Source organism: Mustela lutreola, chromosome 4 (assembly GCF_030435805.1).
Source record: "Mustela lutreola isolate mMusLut2 chromosome 4, mMusLut2.pri, whole genome shotgun sequence".
In the NCBI taxonomy this organism is placed as follows: Eukaryota; Metazoa; Chordata; class Mammalia; order Carnivora; family Mustelidae; genus Mustela; species Mustela lutreola.
In genome coordinates this window covers 181,585,965-181,601,402 of record NC_081293.1, presented here as the reverse complement: position 1 = coordinate 181,601,402, position 15,438 = coordinate 181,585,965, and the positions used below count along the sequence as shown (strand labels likewise).

General features: G+C 35.4%; 1 protein-coding gene across 5 annotated transcripts in view; it reads right to left on the bottom strand.

The window, feature by feature from the left end:
* The window catches only part of MKLN1 (muskelin 1), a 337,870-nt gene that overhangs the window by 74,543 nt on the left and 247,889 nt on the right, over positions 1-15,438 (bottom strand). For all 5 annotated transcript variants that reach the window (XM_059171881.1, XM_059171880.1, XM_059171879.1 and 2 more), the window contains 2 exons: positions 9,251-9,328; positions 6,462-6,527 (listed from right to left, as the gene is read on the bottom strand). In XM_059171881.1, the coding sequence (XP_059027864.1) occupies positions 6,462-6,527; positions 9,251-9,328 (144 nt within the window). The remainder of the gene's footprint in view (positions 1-6,461; positions 6,528-9,250; positions 9,329-15,438) is intronic.

Sequence of the window (15,438 nt, the reverse complement as noted above, 5' to 3'; positions counted from 1 at the left end):
CAGAGAGCAAGCATCCCAATGGAATTAATCCAAGATGTCATTCTTGTCTTTGAATGCTTTGTAGTTGCAGTTGAAGTTTAATAGTAAAATTGAATGAATCGGATGGAAACAGGACCTTTTGACATACCTGAATAAAATGCATGACAAAATTTTAATTAAATCATCTAATCATTTAAGTTAAATCATTCAGAGATGAAATATTATCTAGAAATAAACATAAGCGAAAGTATAATTTAATGCATAAAGGATATCAAAAACTTTTAAAGATTACAGAAATAACTGGAGAGAACTGTAGTAAGAAAAAAGTAAGGAAAAGAGAAAAAAGAAAACATTATTTGCAACAGGGTCCATTCTCATGCTTATCGGTTATGTAACAATTCACGTACATCCCTGGGCAGTACAGTCCTCTTCAAGCAGCAGCCCTTTCTCCGTATTTTTTTTCTTAAAGGCACATAGGCTGTTGTGGCTCTCCATTTCCCCCAGCACTCAGAGGAATGTTCAGTCAATGTTTTCCCAGGACTAGTCTGAACTGACAAGGTATTATACAGAAAAGAAAGCAGACAGTCCCTATCTTCAAGGAGCTTACAATCTAATCAAGAATGTAACACAAGTACATAAATCACCACAAGGCAGGGCAGATTAAATGCTGTAAGAAAGGTAAAAAGCACCATCTGAGTTCAATAGAGGGAAGAGAGTATACCTACCGGGATTCAAGAAAGGAGGGATCTGACCTATGTATGCATCAGAAGGTGGCTCTGGGGGCACCTGGGGTGGGGGTTCAGTTGGTTAAGTGTCAGGCTCTTGATTTTGGCTCAGGTCATGATCTCAGGGTCAGGAGATGGGAGTCTCCGGAAGGGCTCCATGCTCAGTGGGGAGTCTGCTTGAGATCCTCTCCCTCTGCCCCTCCCCCCACTCACATGTATGTTCTTTATCTCTCTAATAAATCAATCTTTAAAAAAGAGAGAGAGAGAGAGAGAAGGTGGTTCTGTTGCCAGAAAGAGAGAGAGAGAGAGAGAGAGAGAAGGTGGTTCTGTTGCCAGAAAGGGAGACAGAACATTTCAAGCATGGTAAAAAGTATAACAAAGGCACAGAGACAGAAAAACATATGAGAAATGTTTTATTTTTAATTTTTTTAAAAGATTTTATTTGAGAGAGACTGAGCATGAGTGAGAGAGAGAACCGGAGCAGAGGGGTAGAGGGAGAGGGAGAAGCAGGCTTCTTGCTGAGCAAGGAGCTGACACGGAGCTCGATGCCAGTACTCTGGAATCATGATGGAGCTGAAGGCAGTCGCTTCACCAGCTGAGCCACCCAGGCACCCCACATGAAAAATGCTGTAAAACACATGGTCTCTAAAGTCAGGCAGATCTTGACAAAACTGTAGTTCTACCACCATGGCTGCATAACCACCACTGCTTTCCTTAACCCCTGGTTTCCTCATGTCCAAAATGGCACACCACAGCACCTAGCTCATAAAGCTACTCTGAGAATTAAATTACATAATGCATGCAAAGCGGTTAAAACTCTGTGATGAGTAAATGCACTGTTCAATTTAAAAGAACACAGAAAGTACCAGGTAGTAATGAGGTTAAAAAGACAGGTAGTGGCCAGACTGTGGAAGGGGTTAAATGACAATATAAAGGCTTTGAAATCAACTCTACAGACATGGAATAGCTTCAGAAGATCCCAAGCAGAAAGTTGTAACAAGGCCAGCTCTGAACCTGCAGCATCATAGGACTTGCCCGAGAAGGAGAAGCCAGCAAAATAGAGGGACTGGAAATGAAGTGACCAGTTAATAGCCTATGTTCAAAATGTCAAAACAATTTCATTCTGAGACTAATGAATCAATCATCAACCAGTGAGTCAATCTGTCATTTCTGAGGCCACAAAAACTAAACTTCAATCACATTCTTTAGTACAAGTCTTTTGGGTACCAGCAATACACATCTCATATATACTAAGAATAAGGTAGAAATATTAACACATCAGTGTCTTTACACCATTCAGCACAAAAAAGTAGGCTTTTTATTTTATGAGTCCAACTGTAAGATTTATCCTTCTACTCTGACTCTTATGGGTAAATCAGACTGTGCTGACTGAATAATCCTCCACAAGATGGCACACTATTTTCATAATTAAATCCATGTTTCCACCTCCAAACAGTATAGAATACAAATACTATACACTCATACAGCATGGACCCAATGTTAAACAAAATTTATGTGTCAAAAAGAAGAGGTAGGAGAAGAGTTAAAAGGATACTGAAGGAGGTTAACTTAATTCTTAGTTTAATACACACACCTAGATAAAAACAAATGAAATGGAAAAAAAGTTTTAAGAGACACAAATTTATATTCAAGATAAAAATGAAACCCTGTCAGGACATTTGATATTCAAGAGTTTAGTCCTTCTGAAAATACATTTGGTAAGACCTTAAACTGACATGAGAATTTTGAAGAGAGGAATGAAAAAAGCTATTTTACATGTTCTTTAGCCTTACCTTCTTCAGCCGTTCCCCTAACTCTTATGACCCAGCAGGTTATCAACTACATTCATCTGTCTCCCTTTTTAAACAGAACTACAGGGGCGCCTGGGTGGCTTGGATTATGATCTCAGGGTCCTGGGATTGAGTCTCGCATCGGGCTCTCAGCACAGCGGGGAGCCTGCTCCCCCCCCCTCCACCTGCCTCTCTGCCTACTTGGGATCTCTGTCGAATAAATAAAGAAAAATCTTAAAAAAAATAAATAAACAGAACTGTATTTTTACATAAAGCTATGATTATAAATCTAGAGACTGATCCTTTGGTTGAATTCAATATACATCATATATCATACATATGTCTTTTTTTTTCAATATACTTTGTATTTTTTTAAAAGATTTTATTTATTTCACAGACAGATCACAAACAAGCAGAGAGGCACGTGGGATTTGATCCCAGGACCCTGAGATCATGACCTGAGCCAAAGGCAGAGGCTTAACCCACTGAGCCACCCAGGTGCCCCTATTCTTTGTATTCTTAATTAAGGCTGTATTTCTAGAATTCCTTTCTGATAACTATATGGAAGAAAAAAGATTCAATAACTGGTAGCTAAAGAAACAGCCAAATGCATATGTTTGTAATTAACAACTAAAATCCATATTCACCTATTTCCTTCAAAAGTTTAAGGAATTTAAGGAAAACCTATATATGGCACTGTGGGGGGAAAAAAAAGGAAGAAAGGAAGAAAGAAGCAAGAAAGCAAGCACTTTCATATAATGAGTACAGAACAGTCAAAGGTTCAGATTTTCATAGAAGGGCTCTACCAAGTGACAAGCAACACTCCTTTAATTTCTTTTGTAGATACCAAATACTGGGATTTTCCCTGAGTCTTACTACCTTTCCTGAGAGAGGAAAAAAGCTGGCACTACAGATTCTCAAAATTCAATGAGAGTTACCACCCAACTTAAAGAATTGCCTGGTAAATTTTCATCTAAACAGACTTCCACACTGAAATAGAATAGACATACCTTTTCTTTCTTTCTATCTGCCTTATTTTACCCAGAGTTGAAGAACTGAAGTGGAGAGGTGCCAGGTATAGGGATTATACTCAATAAAACTGACCAACACATGAATAGGACAAAATACTACATTTCTTCTCTAACATGGTATAAATGATAGAATTCACTTAGGATGACAAAAAGCTCTGAAATTAAATAGTAAAATTTATACCATCAAGTATTTTTCCAAATTGTTACTCTACCTTTAGAGCTGTAGCAAAATGGAAAAAACTATAAAGGCGGGGGGGAGAATTCAGCTACCATTATATTTTTAAGAAAACAAGATACACGAAATACCGAGAAGCAGTAATTGCTTTGAAATATAAGCCACTTCAAAGATGAAATGAAGTTTTACACTAGTGAAGTTCTTCTTAACTTTTTGAGTTAAGATTCCTTTTGATTATCTGAATTCATAGATTCTCTTCCTAGGAAAATGTACACACAAACAAAATTTTGTATATAACTTTACCAGATTAAGAGCCCTTGCTCTAGAAATCCTTAAAACGAATACTTAAAATAATGACTGGGTCTTTCTATTATGTTTCACTACTCTGGCATCAGCTTTATAAAGATAAAACTTCTAGGTTCTTCAAACTCTACGCGGGGAAAGTCATTCTTTACTACTAACTCCACCTAATCCTTATCAGCAAAATTCTAAATTTTTTTTCCCCCACGAATCTTACAAATATATTTATGGTTTCCCTTCCTCTCTAAAATATCAGTGAGGACAACACAGATAAAAGATGAGGCAAATATATTAAAATAACACTGGTTAGTTAAAATGTGGGATTATGGGTCAGTTATTTTTTCCCCTCAACACTACTTTTCAAGTTGTTTTAAATTATTTCCACTGTGAAAGTCTGTCAAAAACAGAAACCAAGGATTAAAAAGGTCTCTAGACTTACATAAAACTCCCTCAACAAAGCCCATCAGTATATACAGTATAGTAATACTGCACATAAAAATACAATTACATAAATAATATACACATTATATACAAAATACATTATTTAACTCTCCCAATAACTTATTCTTCCCATTTTTTATCATCATAATAACTCATTCATGATCAAAAAGTGAGTGGTAAAGTCAGGATTCAAACCCAGGTATGTCTAACACATACACCCCCTTCTCACAAACTAAACCCTCAACCATTATATTTGATTGCTATGTCAGTAGGACTGGACTAGAAAAAGTTCTCTCAAAGATTTACAATGAATATGATCTCTCTGAAGATGACCAAGATCAACCTCATGATAGCAGTTATAATAGGGTTCTGGTATAGACATGATAAAGTATATGAAAAAACCTTGGTAACTGATGCTATTAATGGTTTTATAATAGAAATAGAAAGATTTGTAAAGAACAAATCCGAAGATACTCCAAATTCTGCTCTGCATGCAAATTAAACTCGGAAAGCATCAAATGTTGCCTAAAAGAATGCAAAACTCCTTATAACATTTAACTTTTCTATCTTGATCCCAAGGTAATGACAACTATGGCCTTAAAGAAACACAGTCTATATACCAGAAAAGAATAAGTGGAATCATCAAAAATTTTTAAATATATTAGAATACATCCAACAACATGGAGCGTCTGGGTGGCTTAGTTAAGCGTCTGCCTTCGGCTCAGGACATGATCTCAGGGTCCTAAGAGCCAACCCCATGTTGGGCTCTCTATTCAGAGGGGAGTCAGCTTCTTCCTCTCCCTCTGCTCCTCCCCTGCTTGAGCTCACTTTCGCTCTCTCTCAAATAAATAAAATCTTTAAAAAAAAAAAGAATTAACGCCTATGTGTATTTATTGGACTCTCAGAAGAAAGGATGCCCCCCCCCCCAAAAAAAAAGAAGAAGAAGAAGAAGAAAGGATGCCTATGGTTGAACCTGTATTTGTGGGAGGGAAAGGATTTGGGAAAATAGACCAACATTAATTAGGGGAGCAAGTTCAGATACCCTAAATGAGTCTCTTCTACAAAGAAACAAGTAATACTCCTAAACCAGCTCACAGGTTACTATAAAATTTTAGCAGTTAATTTTCAGAGAGATATCATGACTTCTCTCCTTGTTACTTACAAAACATTTGTGAAAATATATTAATGCCCAGAAGATTATTATCGGCATTGTGATTAATTTTTATTCTTATTTCATGATGTGAGTCAACAAAAATTACTCCTGAGGCACTATAAGTCAGCATTAACACAGTAACAGAAAAAAGTAAAAGTAAAATATTACTTGAATGGATATTGGTACTCCCTGAAATAAAGTATTCTAAAACCAAATAATAAAGTAAAATTATACTGAATTCTTATTATTCACTTTTCCAGATAGTAACTTAAAGCCTACTATAATTTTAGCAGTAACCTCTAAATACAATGGTACCTAAGCTGTCTGAGGCTGTAGAAACCTAAGTAAAATTTTTTGTACCAAGATACAGAATAAAGTCTAAAAGGCGAAAAGAAGTAGATATAACAAATTATTTATAAGTTTGTGAACAGTCTTAAGCAATTAGTGAAATTATCAACAATTAAGCTACTTAATTTGATATTCGCTCTTGAAAAATATCTTAATTCTCTTGCAGTAATTCCCATATTATGGCATGAAGATAGAAGTGCACTGAAAAATCCAGAGGTACTCTACAGTTTACTAAAAGATTCGAACATATATAAACCCACACACACTCACAAAGAGAAAGGGCCGCACATTTCTTTGAGGTTACCTAGTTTCAATTGTGCAGCAGCCTCCCTTCCCTCATGTGTTATTACCTTGTTTATGTTAAACCTGTGACTAATCTTCTATTTTCTTTGCTACTTGGCTATATGTCTGATAACATTTCACCTCTGCAATGAATGGAAGAAGTATCTTTGTGCTTAGCTGATATTTTAGAATGCATAACTTTTAAAAGTATTGGTTTCCACAGCAAATATTCCTTACCTGTTTGAACATCAATAACCATCTGATGGCCCCCTCTCATTCCTGGTCGGTTATCCTCTCCATCACCTGAAGAAGAAACAAATATGTTCTTTAAAAAGAGTAACACAGAATAACTGGAAATCCAGAGTAACAGCATTCATAGTAAAACTAACAAATATTTATTCTTTCAACATTAAAAGCAAATAAAAAGACTCAAAAGAAATAATATAACTGTGTTTATAATAATTACCCTTTTTTCCAATGCTTTCAGGCTATTAATGCAACAGGGAGCTATTTTTAATATATTTATGACCAGTGCCATATCAGCAAGAAGGTAGGATATTCCACAAAAACATTAGACAAAAAACAAATGGCATGACAAAGTGAAGGTGGAAAGCAGTTACAGAATTAGATCTCAGGTCTATATTCCAAGCATACCTAATTATACCTAGTATAATGAGCAGTTTTAAAGTTCATACAACTGGGACGCCTGGGTGATTCAGTTGGTTAAGCATCTGCTTTTGGCTCAGGTCATGATCCCAGGGTCCTGGGATCAAATCCCACATTGGGCTCCTTGCTCAGGAGGGAACCTGCTTCCCCCACCCTCTCTGCTTGCCTCTCTGCCTACTTCTGATCTCTCTTTCTGTCAAATAAATAAAGATCTTGAAAAACAAAACAAAAAGACTAAAAAAAAGTTCATACAACTAAGCTACCGAAAACCAACATGTTATCAAGTTTTGTATTAATTTATATTATCACATAACTTACCAACTATTTTGAGTACAGCACATTTTTGAGCAAGAAGTTTAAGATTTACTTCCTTTTGATTCCTATTTCCATGGTGGAGCTTAACAGGCAGTTTGAAATATGATCAGGGAAACTTTTAAACTTCTGTAGAACTGCTGTTTAACTTGTATTTAATCTTACCTTATACCAAATCTTAATATAAACAAAGATACAACTTCATTTCAATGATTCAACAAATTGCAGGATTCTAATGTCTGTCCTGATATAAAACAGAAAACCTAAGGTTTTCTTTATTATTCCCCTATTAACTGAAATACATTTCTTTGGCTAATAATTTTCCATGTCTCAGCTTTCTCCTAGGTAAAACAGGGACCATCCAAGTTTTTACTAATTTCACTGGAGTACTATGAAAAATACTGAAATGTCAGTTCTCTCTCTCTCTTTTAAAGATAGATTTATTTATTTATTTATTTATTTATTTGACAGACAGAGATCACAAGTATGCAGAGAGGCAGGCAGAGAGAGGGGGAAGAAGGCTCCCCGCTGAGCAGAGAGCCCGATGCAGGGCTCGATCCCAGTACCCTGGGATCATGACCTGAGCCTAAGGCAGAGGCTTTAACCCACTGAGCCACCAAGGTGCCCCTGAAATGTCAGTTCTTATATAGAGAAAATATCATGCCAAACTGAAACACTCAACCCATTACTACTGTATTCAAAGACTTCTCATTCAGAAGTTCTCCGTAAATTCTTTCTACGTTCCAATATAGTTAAGATTTCACTGCTCGTTATCACTGAAGTTTTATCTTTGTCTTCCTTCTTCCCCCACATTGCCACTTTCAAGAACAGAATAAGAAACTAAAATAAATTTACTGTCAAGAAGTTTACATTTTATATATTTAACCCATTAGTTTTCAAATACACAATTATAATCTGTCTGCTACAGCATGTGCTTCTCTGACAAAAATAATCTCAAAAATGACTGAGAAAGCAGGAGAAATGATGTCTGAATAACAGAAATGATGGAGGTTCATAAGCAATTTTCTCTAGAATATTAATGTTTAACAATATCAGGGAAGACCTTTCTCCCAATTTAAGAGAAGTGCTTAGCAATTTATGAAGACTGTCAGAAAAAAGCTAAACATCCACAGAATTGCCTTCCCTTAATGCAAGTAATTGCTCTAAACAATCGCTACACTTTCCACTACATTAACATCTGGCAAAGCAATGAGTCAAGATCAAGAAGGGACAAAAGGGGTGCCTGGGTGGCTCAGTGGATTAAGACACTGCCTTCAGCTCAGGTCATGATCCTAGGGTCCTGAGATTGAGCCCCACATCGGGCTCTCTGCTCAGAGGGAAGCCTGCTTCCCCCGCGCTGCCTGCATCTCTGCCTACTTGTGATCTCACTGTCAAATAAATAAATAAAATCTTAAAAAAAAAAAAAAAAGAAGTGACAAATACTTTCCTCTGTATAAAAAAATGGATCAATGGAGAAGACTATGCGCTAGATCAGATTTTAAGTTTTGATCAATACCCTCTAAGGTCGACAGCTCAAAGAAGGAAGCATGAGTCCCAGCGTTTAAGGCTCCAAACTCACTGTGGTACTCAATGTAAATCCCTCAGAGAGTTACCTGTATCAGTATTTATTTTTATCAGGGTTATTACACTAGTTTTCATTCGTATCTGCATAAAAAGTTCCACAGATTTAGAATAGTATGCTCCATTTCTACTTTCCTCATAAGCCCTGTTCACTTCAGAGAGCAATTCTGCAAAACTGAGGGTTTATCAGACACATCTGGCATTACAGCACTAAGCCTGTAAATTTATAGTACCTCTATAAAAGCAGTTTATGAGGGTATTCTGTGTAAAAAACTGTCCAAAACCAAAAAGGTTTCAAAGAAAAGTTTAATATAGTAAACTAATTCTGCCATCTAGTTAAGGAACCTATGTCTTATGTTAAAGACTCGTGTTTCCCAAACAAAGTATTGTAAAACTTGTGCTACCCTGGGAAAAATGATACTAAGCCATTAAGCAAAACCACTCACAATCCAGAGAACAACACTTACCTTTGGTGCTTTTGGGAATGATTTGACTCCATCGTGGCTTATATTCCTGTTGGCTGATGTACTGATTGAACAAACCATCTGCAAATATCAAATGAGGGACAATTATTTATACCTTAACTGGCTTTCACCTTTTGTTATAGCAAAAAAGACAAAAAAGCCTGTATTAACAAGGGAAATTATTAATATGTCACTAATACACTAATAACAGCACATTTTCAGAAAATATATCACCTCAGTTTTCACACTATCTCAAATACATAAAGTATTAGTTGACAAAATCATGTAAACAAATTGTTTTAGTAGCAGCTCATACTAAATTTACTATGTTTTCCCCATTTTTGTCACGACAAATACAAGAAAACTAGAGAAGAAAATGAGTGCCTCCTACTGGGTATTTAAAGATACAAATGTAGTGATCTGAAGGGGTGGGTGCACTTGATGTTTATAGCAGCAATGTCCATAATAGCCAAACTCTGGAAAGAACCTAGATGTCCATCAACAGATGAATAAAGAAGATGTGGTGTGTGTACACATGTACACATGTGCGCGCGCGCGCACACACACGGAATACTATGCAGCCATAAAAAATGGAATTGTGCCATTTGCAACAACATGAGTAGAACTAGAGGGTATTATGCTAAGTGAAATAAGTCAACCAGAGAAAGATAATTATCATATAATCTCTCTGATATGAGGAATTGAGAGGCAGGGAGGGGGTTCGTGGGGGGTAGGGAAGGAAAAAATGAAACCAGATGGGATCAGGAGGGAGACAAACCCTAAGAGACTCTTAATCTCCTGAAACAAACTGAGGGTTGCTGAGGGGTGGGGGGAGGGTAGGGATAAGGTGGCTGAGTTATGCACATTGGGGAGGGTATGTGCTATGGTGAGTGCTGTGAGTGTGTAAGCCTGATGATTCACAGACCTGTACCCCTGGGGCAAATAATACATTATATGATAATAAAAAATTCAAAAAAAAGGAAAAAAGAAAACAAGTGCCTCAACAACTTTGATCTTTGGTCTAGGCCCTTATATCTTCAGGAAAAACAAAACTAATTGTTTAAAGTGAAAATTACATTTTGACAAAATTTTGAGTACAAAACCACAGAGATTAAATTAGCAGTACCAGTATAATAACATATTTACTGAAAACTTACGAAATGTTAAAATTCACTCTTAGTTAAGACAAACTAAATATGACTTAATTAAAAAAAAAACAACTTTATGAACTAGGTATTACAGATGGGGAAATGCGTGTTTAGGGATATTAGAGAACTTAACCAAAATCAAGCAGCTCTTAAGTGGTAGGCAGGGACTCATGTTTCACTCTGATTTACTTCTGAAATTATTTCATCAATAAATTCTTAGTTTACTTCTTAAGAGGAGTTGTTACCCTAGCTGCCATAGTGGTTACAGAGACTGAACTCCCCATATAATACCCATTTCATCCCAAATAATTATCAAGCCCTAATCCCATGCCCCTCAACAAAGATTAATTTAGAATGGTGTGGACCCCAATTCTGGCTAATGTAGCCAATATTTCTCTTGCTTCTAAAGAAACATGCCAGGGCGCCTGGGTGGCTCAGTGGGTTAGGCCGCTGCCTTCGGCTCAGGTCATGATCTCAGGGTCCTGGGATCGAGGCCCGCATCGGGCTCTCTGCTCAGCAGGGAGCCTGCTTCCTCCTCTCTCTCTGCCTGCCTCTCTGCCTGCTTGTGATTTCTCTCTGTCAAATAAATAAATAAAATCTTTAAAAAAAAAAAAAAATAAAGAAACATGCCAAGAAGACAAATCTACTTTTATTCTTCTGGAAATCTTCCTATCTGTATGCAATGTACATAAGTGCTACAGCCAGTCTGTACAAGTATGAGGATGAAGTCAATTCAACAATGACGACAAAGCAGACACAGGAGAAACTGGAACACTGAAGTGACCAACCATGAAATCTACCTCTGGACTTGTTATGTTATTTAATAACATATTCTTACTTTTTTCACAAGGGTTTCCTTTTACAGGAATCCATATAGATTATAATCTATAAAGACGAATTTACTATCAAGTCTATCATCTGACTCTGATCTCAATCTGAAAAAAAGGGTTTCCCTTCTTCTTCATTTAGTCCCTGAACGTCAATACTTTTCCAAAGAATTTGTAAGTAAAACTGTCTGTTCACCAGGACTTACACACTTTCCACAGACTGTGTAACGTACAGACATCTCCCTAATGTTTCTCTTTTCTGGGTAATTATGAAGCTCAGCTGCAATCATAACCGTTAGCTTTCAAGTCTTTTCAGATGGCTTTAACTGAAAACTTCCATCCCATCTACTCCTCTAGTCCTCCTTCAGGACTTCAAAATTTTTGCAATAAGAAAGTTCTAATATTCTTCTTTCCTTCTGAAGTCAGCACTCAGACAGCAGCATTTGTATTTTAATTGTTATAGTAAGGAGAACAAGTAGATTTGCAACTTATTTTATTAAGAGTGTTTCATAATCTACTCCCCTGTGGGCTTTTCTGATAATTCTTGCTCATCCAGCTTACTCCGACCAATACTCTCCCATTACAAGAACTGGAAAACTTCTTCTCAGATAAAATTAACAGGGGTTCCTGTTAATAATGATGATAATAAAATATGAATCATAAGTTTAGAATTCTATAGATATAAAACGTAACTGAATTTTATTCAGTTTTAAGACAGACACATAAAAGTTAAATAATCCTCTTAAAAAAAACAAAACAGAAGATACAATTATTTGATAAAGACAATGATTTTAAAATATGCATTAATTCTACATAATGGCTACCTGAAGAGAAAGAATAAAGTAAAAGACATGAATATACGGAGACAAGTACAAAACTAAGAAAGACAAGGAAACTGCAGACATGAAAAATAGAAAGCAAAAATACAGAAAATTAGAAAAGTCATACATTTTGTATTTCTTTAACAGTAACCAATTGCCATATTACCTAAGTCCCTGATTCTAGTTATAATTAGCAATACAACTTTGATAAGTTCCTTATCTGTAAAACTTGTGTTTAAGAGTTGGATAGGGCCAGGGGTTCCTTCCAAATTCTGGCACACTAAGATTCTACCACTGTTATAATCAATATATTTACTGGAATTATGTACTTTATGTATATATATATATATATATAGGCCTTCATCTCCTCTTTCCCCTTAAGCCTTACAGCACCATTCGGAAAGAGAACTCATAATCCACTGGGGAAAATTCTTTTAAGAGTGATCACATCAATAGTTCTATTCAAATGAAGGACCCCATCCTTGATCTTTCAAGTCCTTCTGAATATTGCAAATAAAATTAAAATCTCTGATTGTTTCCTCAACCAATCATTCTCTTTTTTTAACCAATCCCACTCTTACTAACCTAAAAAGCTTACAAATACTCTACCCATCAAAACTTCACATTATTTTTCCTTTATCAAACACAACTGTCCTAAGAATATATAGTGTCAGTAATTTTCAAAGTAAAAAGAACAAACTCCCCAACATTACATAATTTCTGTAAAATAATTTGTAAATGCACACACAGACACACAAGTGGAAAAAAGTAAGACACTGCCATGTGTCAAAAAGTTAAGTGATTTCCTTTGGTTCCCAGGATTAGGATGATTTTTTTATTGGGGTTTATTTCTTTGAACTTCATTGTTTTCCTAATTCTTTTTTTTTTTTTTTTGCATTGAGTACTATAATTATGAGAAGCCACAAAACAACTAATATACGAATTATTTTCAAACCTCAAAAGATACTTTGTAACATAGTTATTGTAACATACTGTGACATAAGCCATTTTCATAGACTTTGTTACCCCTGAGTCCATTCTTCACAACCCACTAGACACATCCACATTTCTACAATCAGTGCTTTATACGTTAGCATTAGCTTGTTTTTAACAAGGACAAAGAGAGCCAAATATGTCCAAAGTTTATTTACAGTCAGGCTTGCAGAGGATATTACTCATAATATTTAAAATATCAGCTACTCCAAATTTAAAATATTAGAAATTATGATAGTCTTATTCTAGGTAGATAAAATTAATCTTCTCCTGAATAATGGACAGTCAATAGCACAACATCAGATATGCTCAGTATAAAATAAAAGCTTAGAGTAGGGGGGGAAAAAAGGCAGGGAACAGGGGAACTTTCCTAGTCACGTGATTGACAGTTCCTCAGAGTCACCTTAATGTTAGTAAGTATCTTACATTAAAACAAACTGCACATAAAACTTCTACTTCCAATAAAGCATATTCCTAGTATATAATGATCCCCTAACAAGGCCCACCATTTTGTAGCCAAGCAAACATTTGAAAAAAATTAGGGAACTTTAAGATTTGTATCCCTCTCTCCCTAATGAATTCCTTTAGTCTTCACAATTCTAAAAGACAACAGTTCTCTTTGATGTCTCCTCCCCTTCTGCAGAGACTTTAAGAAACACGAAGAAAATTATTCAGATATAGCATTATCAAATCTGGAAATAACCTTTCAAAAAAGATCTTACCATAGAAAAAAGAACTGACTTTTATTGAGTACCAACTATGAGCAAGGCACCACAAAGGTTAAACTAATTTACTCCTTAAAATAAACCTATACAATGGTGATTATTAATTACTGCAAAGGTTAAAAAATTAAGGTTCAAAGAAGTTAAGTAACATGCCCAAGGACTCCCAACAAAAAGGTATAAAGCTCAATTTCAAAGTCTCAAATCTTTTCAACTCTCCAGACTAAATACAAAGATAGCTTATATATATTTATAATGGATTAACACACATTTAATAGATTAATTTTTTTTTTTTTAAATCTAAGATAAAACACTGTGACAGACCTGGAAAAATTTACCTAATCAACAATACATGGAAAAAAACCAAGAATTTGTTTGGAAAAGCAAACGTGCCATACCAGATCATTCTACTACATATTAAACAAATCCAATATTAAAAGATTAAAACAAAAAGAGTTGAAGAAAATTATTTATGTTTCAAGGGAAGCAATGTAATCTCCTCTTAAATGAAGACCTACTGCTCCTGTGGCTAAAGTTTACTTTTTATGTTTCATTTCTTTTCTGGAATGCTGGTTTTACCACCACTCTAGATTATTTACTTACTGAAGCATTTCTGTTGGTTGGAAGTGGTGCAAAAAAGCAATGGTTTTTTTGAGAAGCTAGCTATTCTACCAAAAAAACAAAACAAACAAACAAACCAAACCAAACTGAACACCTCTTCTTTTGAAAGAAATTATGGCTTAACATAAGACAAAAGCTGGAAATCTATAAATTTCAGCCCTCTCACATCCCTTCTACACTCCCAACTATCCAACTCTATTATTAGCTTATTGACACTGATTCATGTTATAATATTAAGTCATCTAACACTCCAAACAAAAAAATTACAATGACTTAAAAAATACGTATCTGCATTTTACAGAGAAACATGATAAATTAAAGACAACTCTCATTTAATCTATTCTATTATGCATTATTGTTTCTTGACAGGGAAAGTGGGTTATCAATAAACAGTCCAGATGGATCTGGAATAGGTTAGATGGCATGGCTATATAATAACTTTCAATGAAATGACATGCTTTAAGAATCTTCTTTATGTCTGTAAAAAGAAAATACAAATAATGCAAATGCTTTTTAAGGCTTTGGTAAATAGTAATAGTCCATGCTACAGAAACTTTATTTTTTTAATAGATTTTATTTATTTTATTTTAGAGGAGAGAGTGTGTGTGTGTGAGTGGCTAGGGGAGGAGCAGAAGGAGCAGGAGAGAATCTCAAGCAGACTCTGTGCTGAGTGTGAAGCCCGACACAGGGCTTGATCCCATGACTGTGAGAGCAAGACCTGAGCTGAAACCAAGAGTCGGCTGCTGAACCAACTGAGCCACCCAGGTATCCTGAAACTTCATTTTTAAACAGAACAGGTTTAATTTCTAGAAATAAAACAGTCATAAACTTGAAACCCCTAGAAACAATCAATAAAAATGGTACAAAGATTAAAGAAGGATAAGGATTTTTTTCAAAATACACTGCTTTCAGTATCTTGTTTTAATTTAAAGAATTCCCTTTTAAGATCTAAAAATAAATGAAAGTTGACACCTCTGCATCCCAAACTTTCACCATGTTCCCTATATTTCTAATTCTTGAAAGATCTTGCTACTAATAATAAGCCTTTTGTTTTGGTAT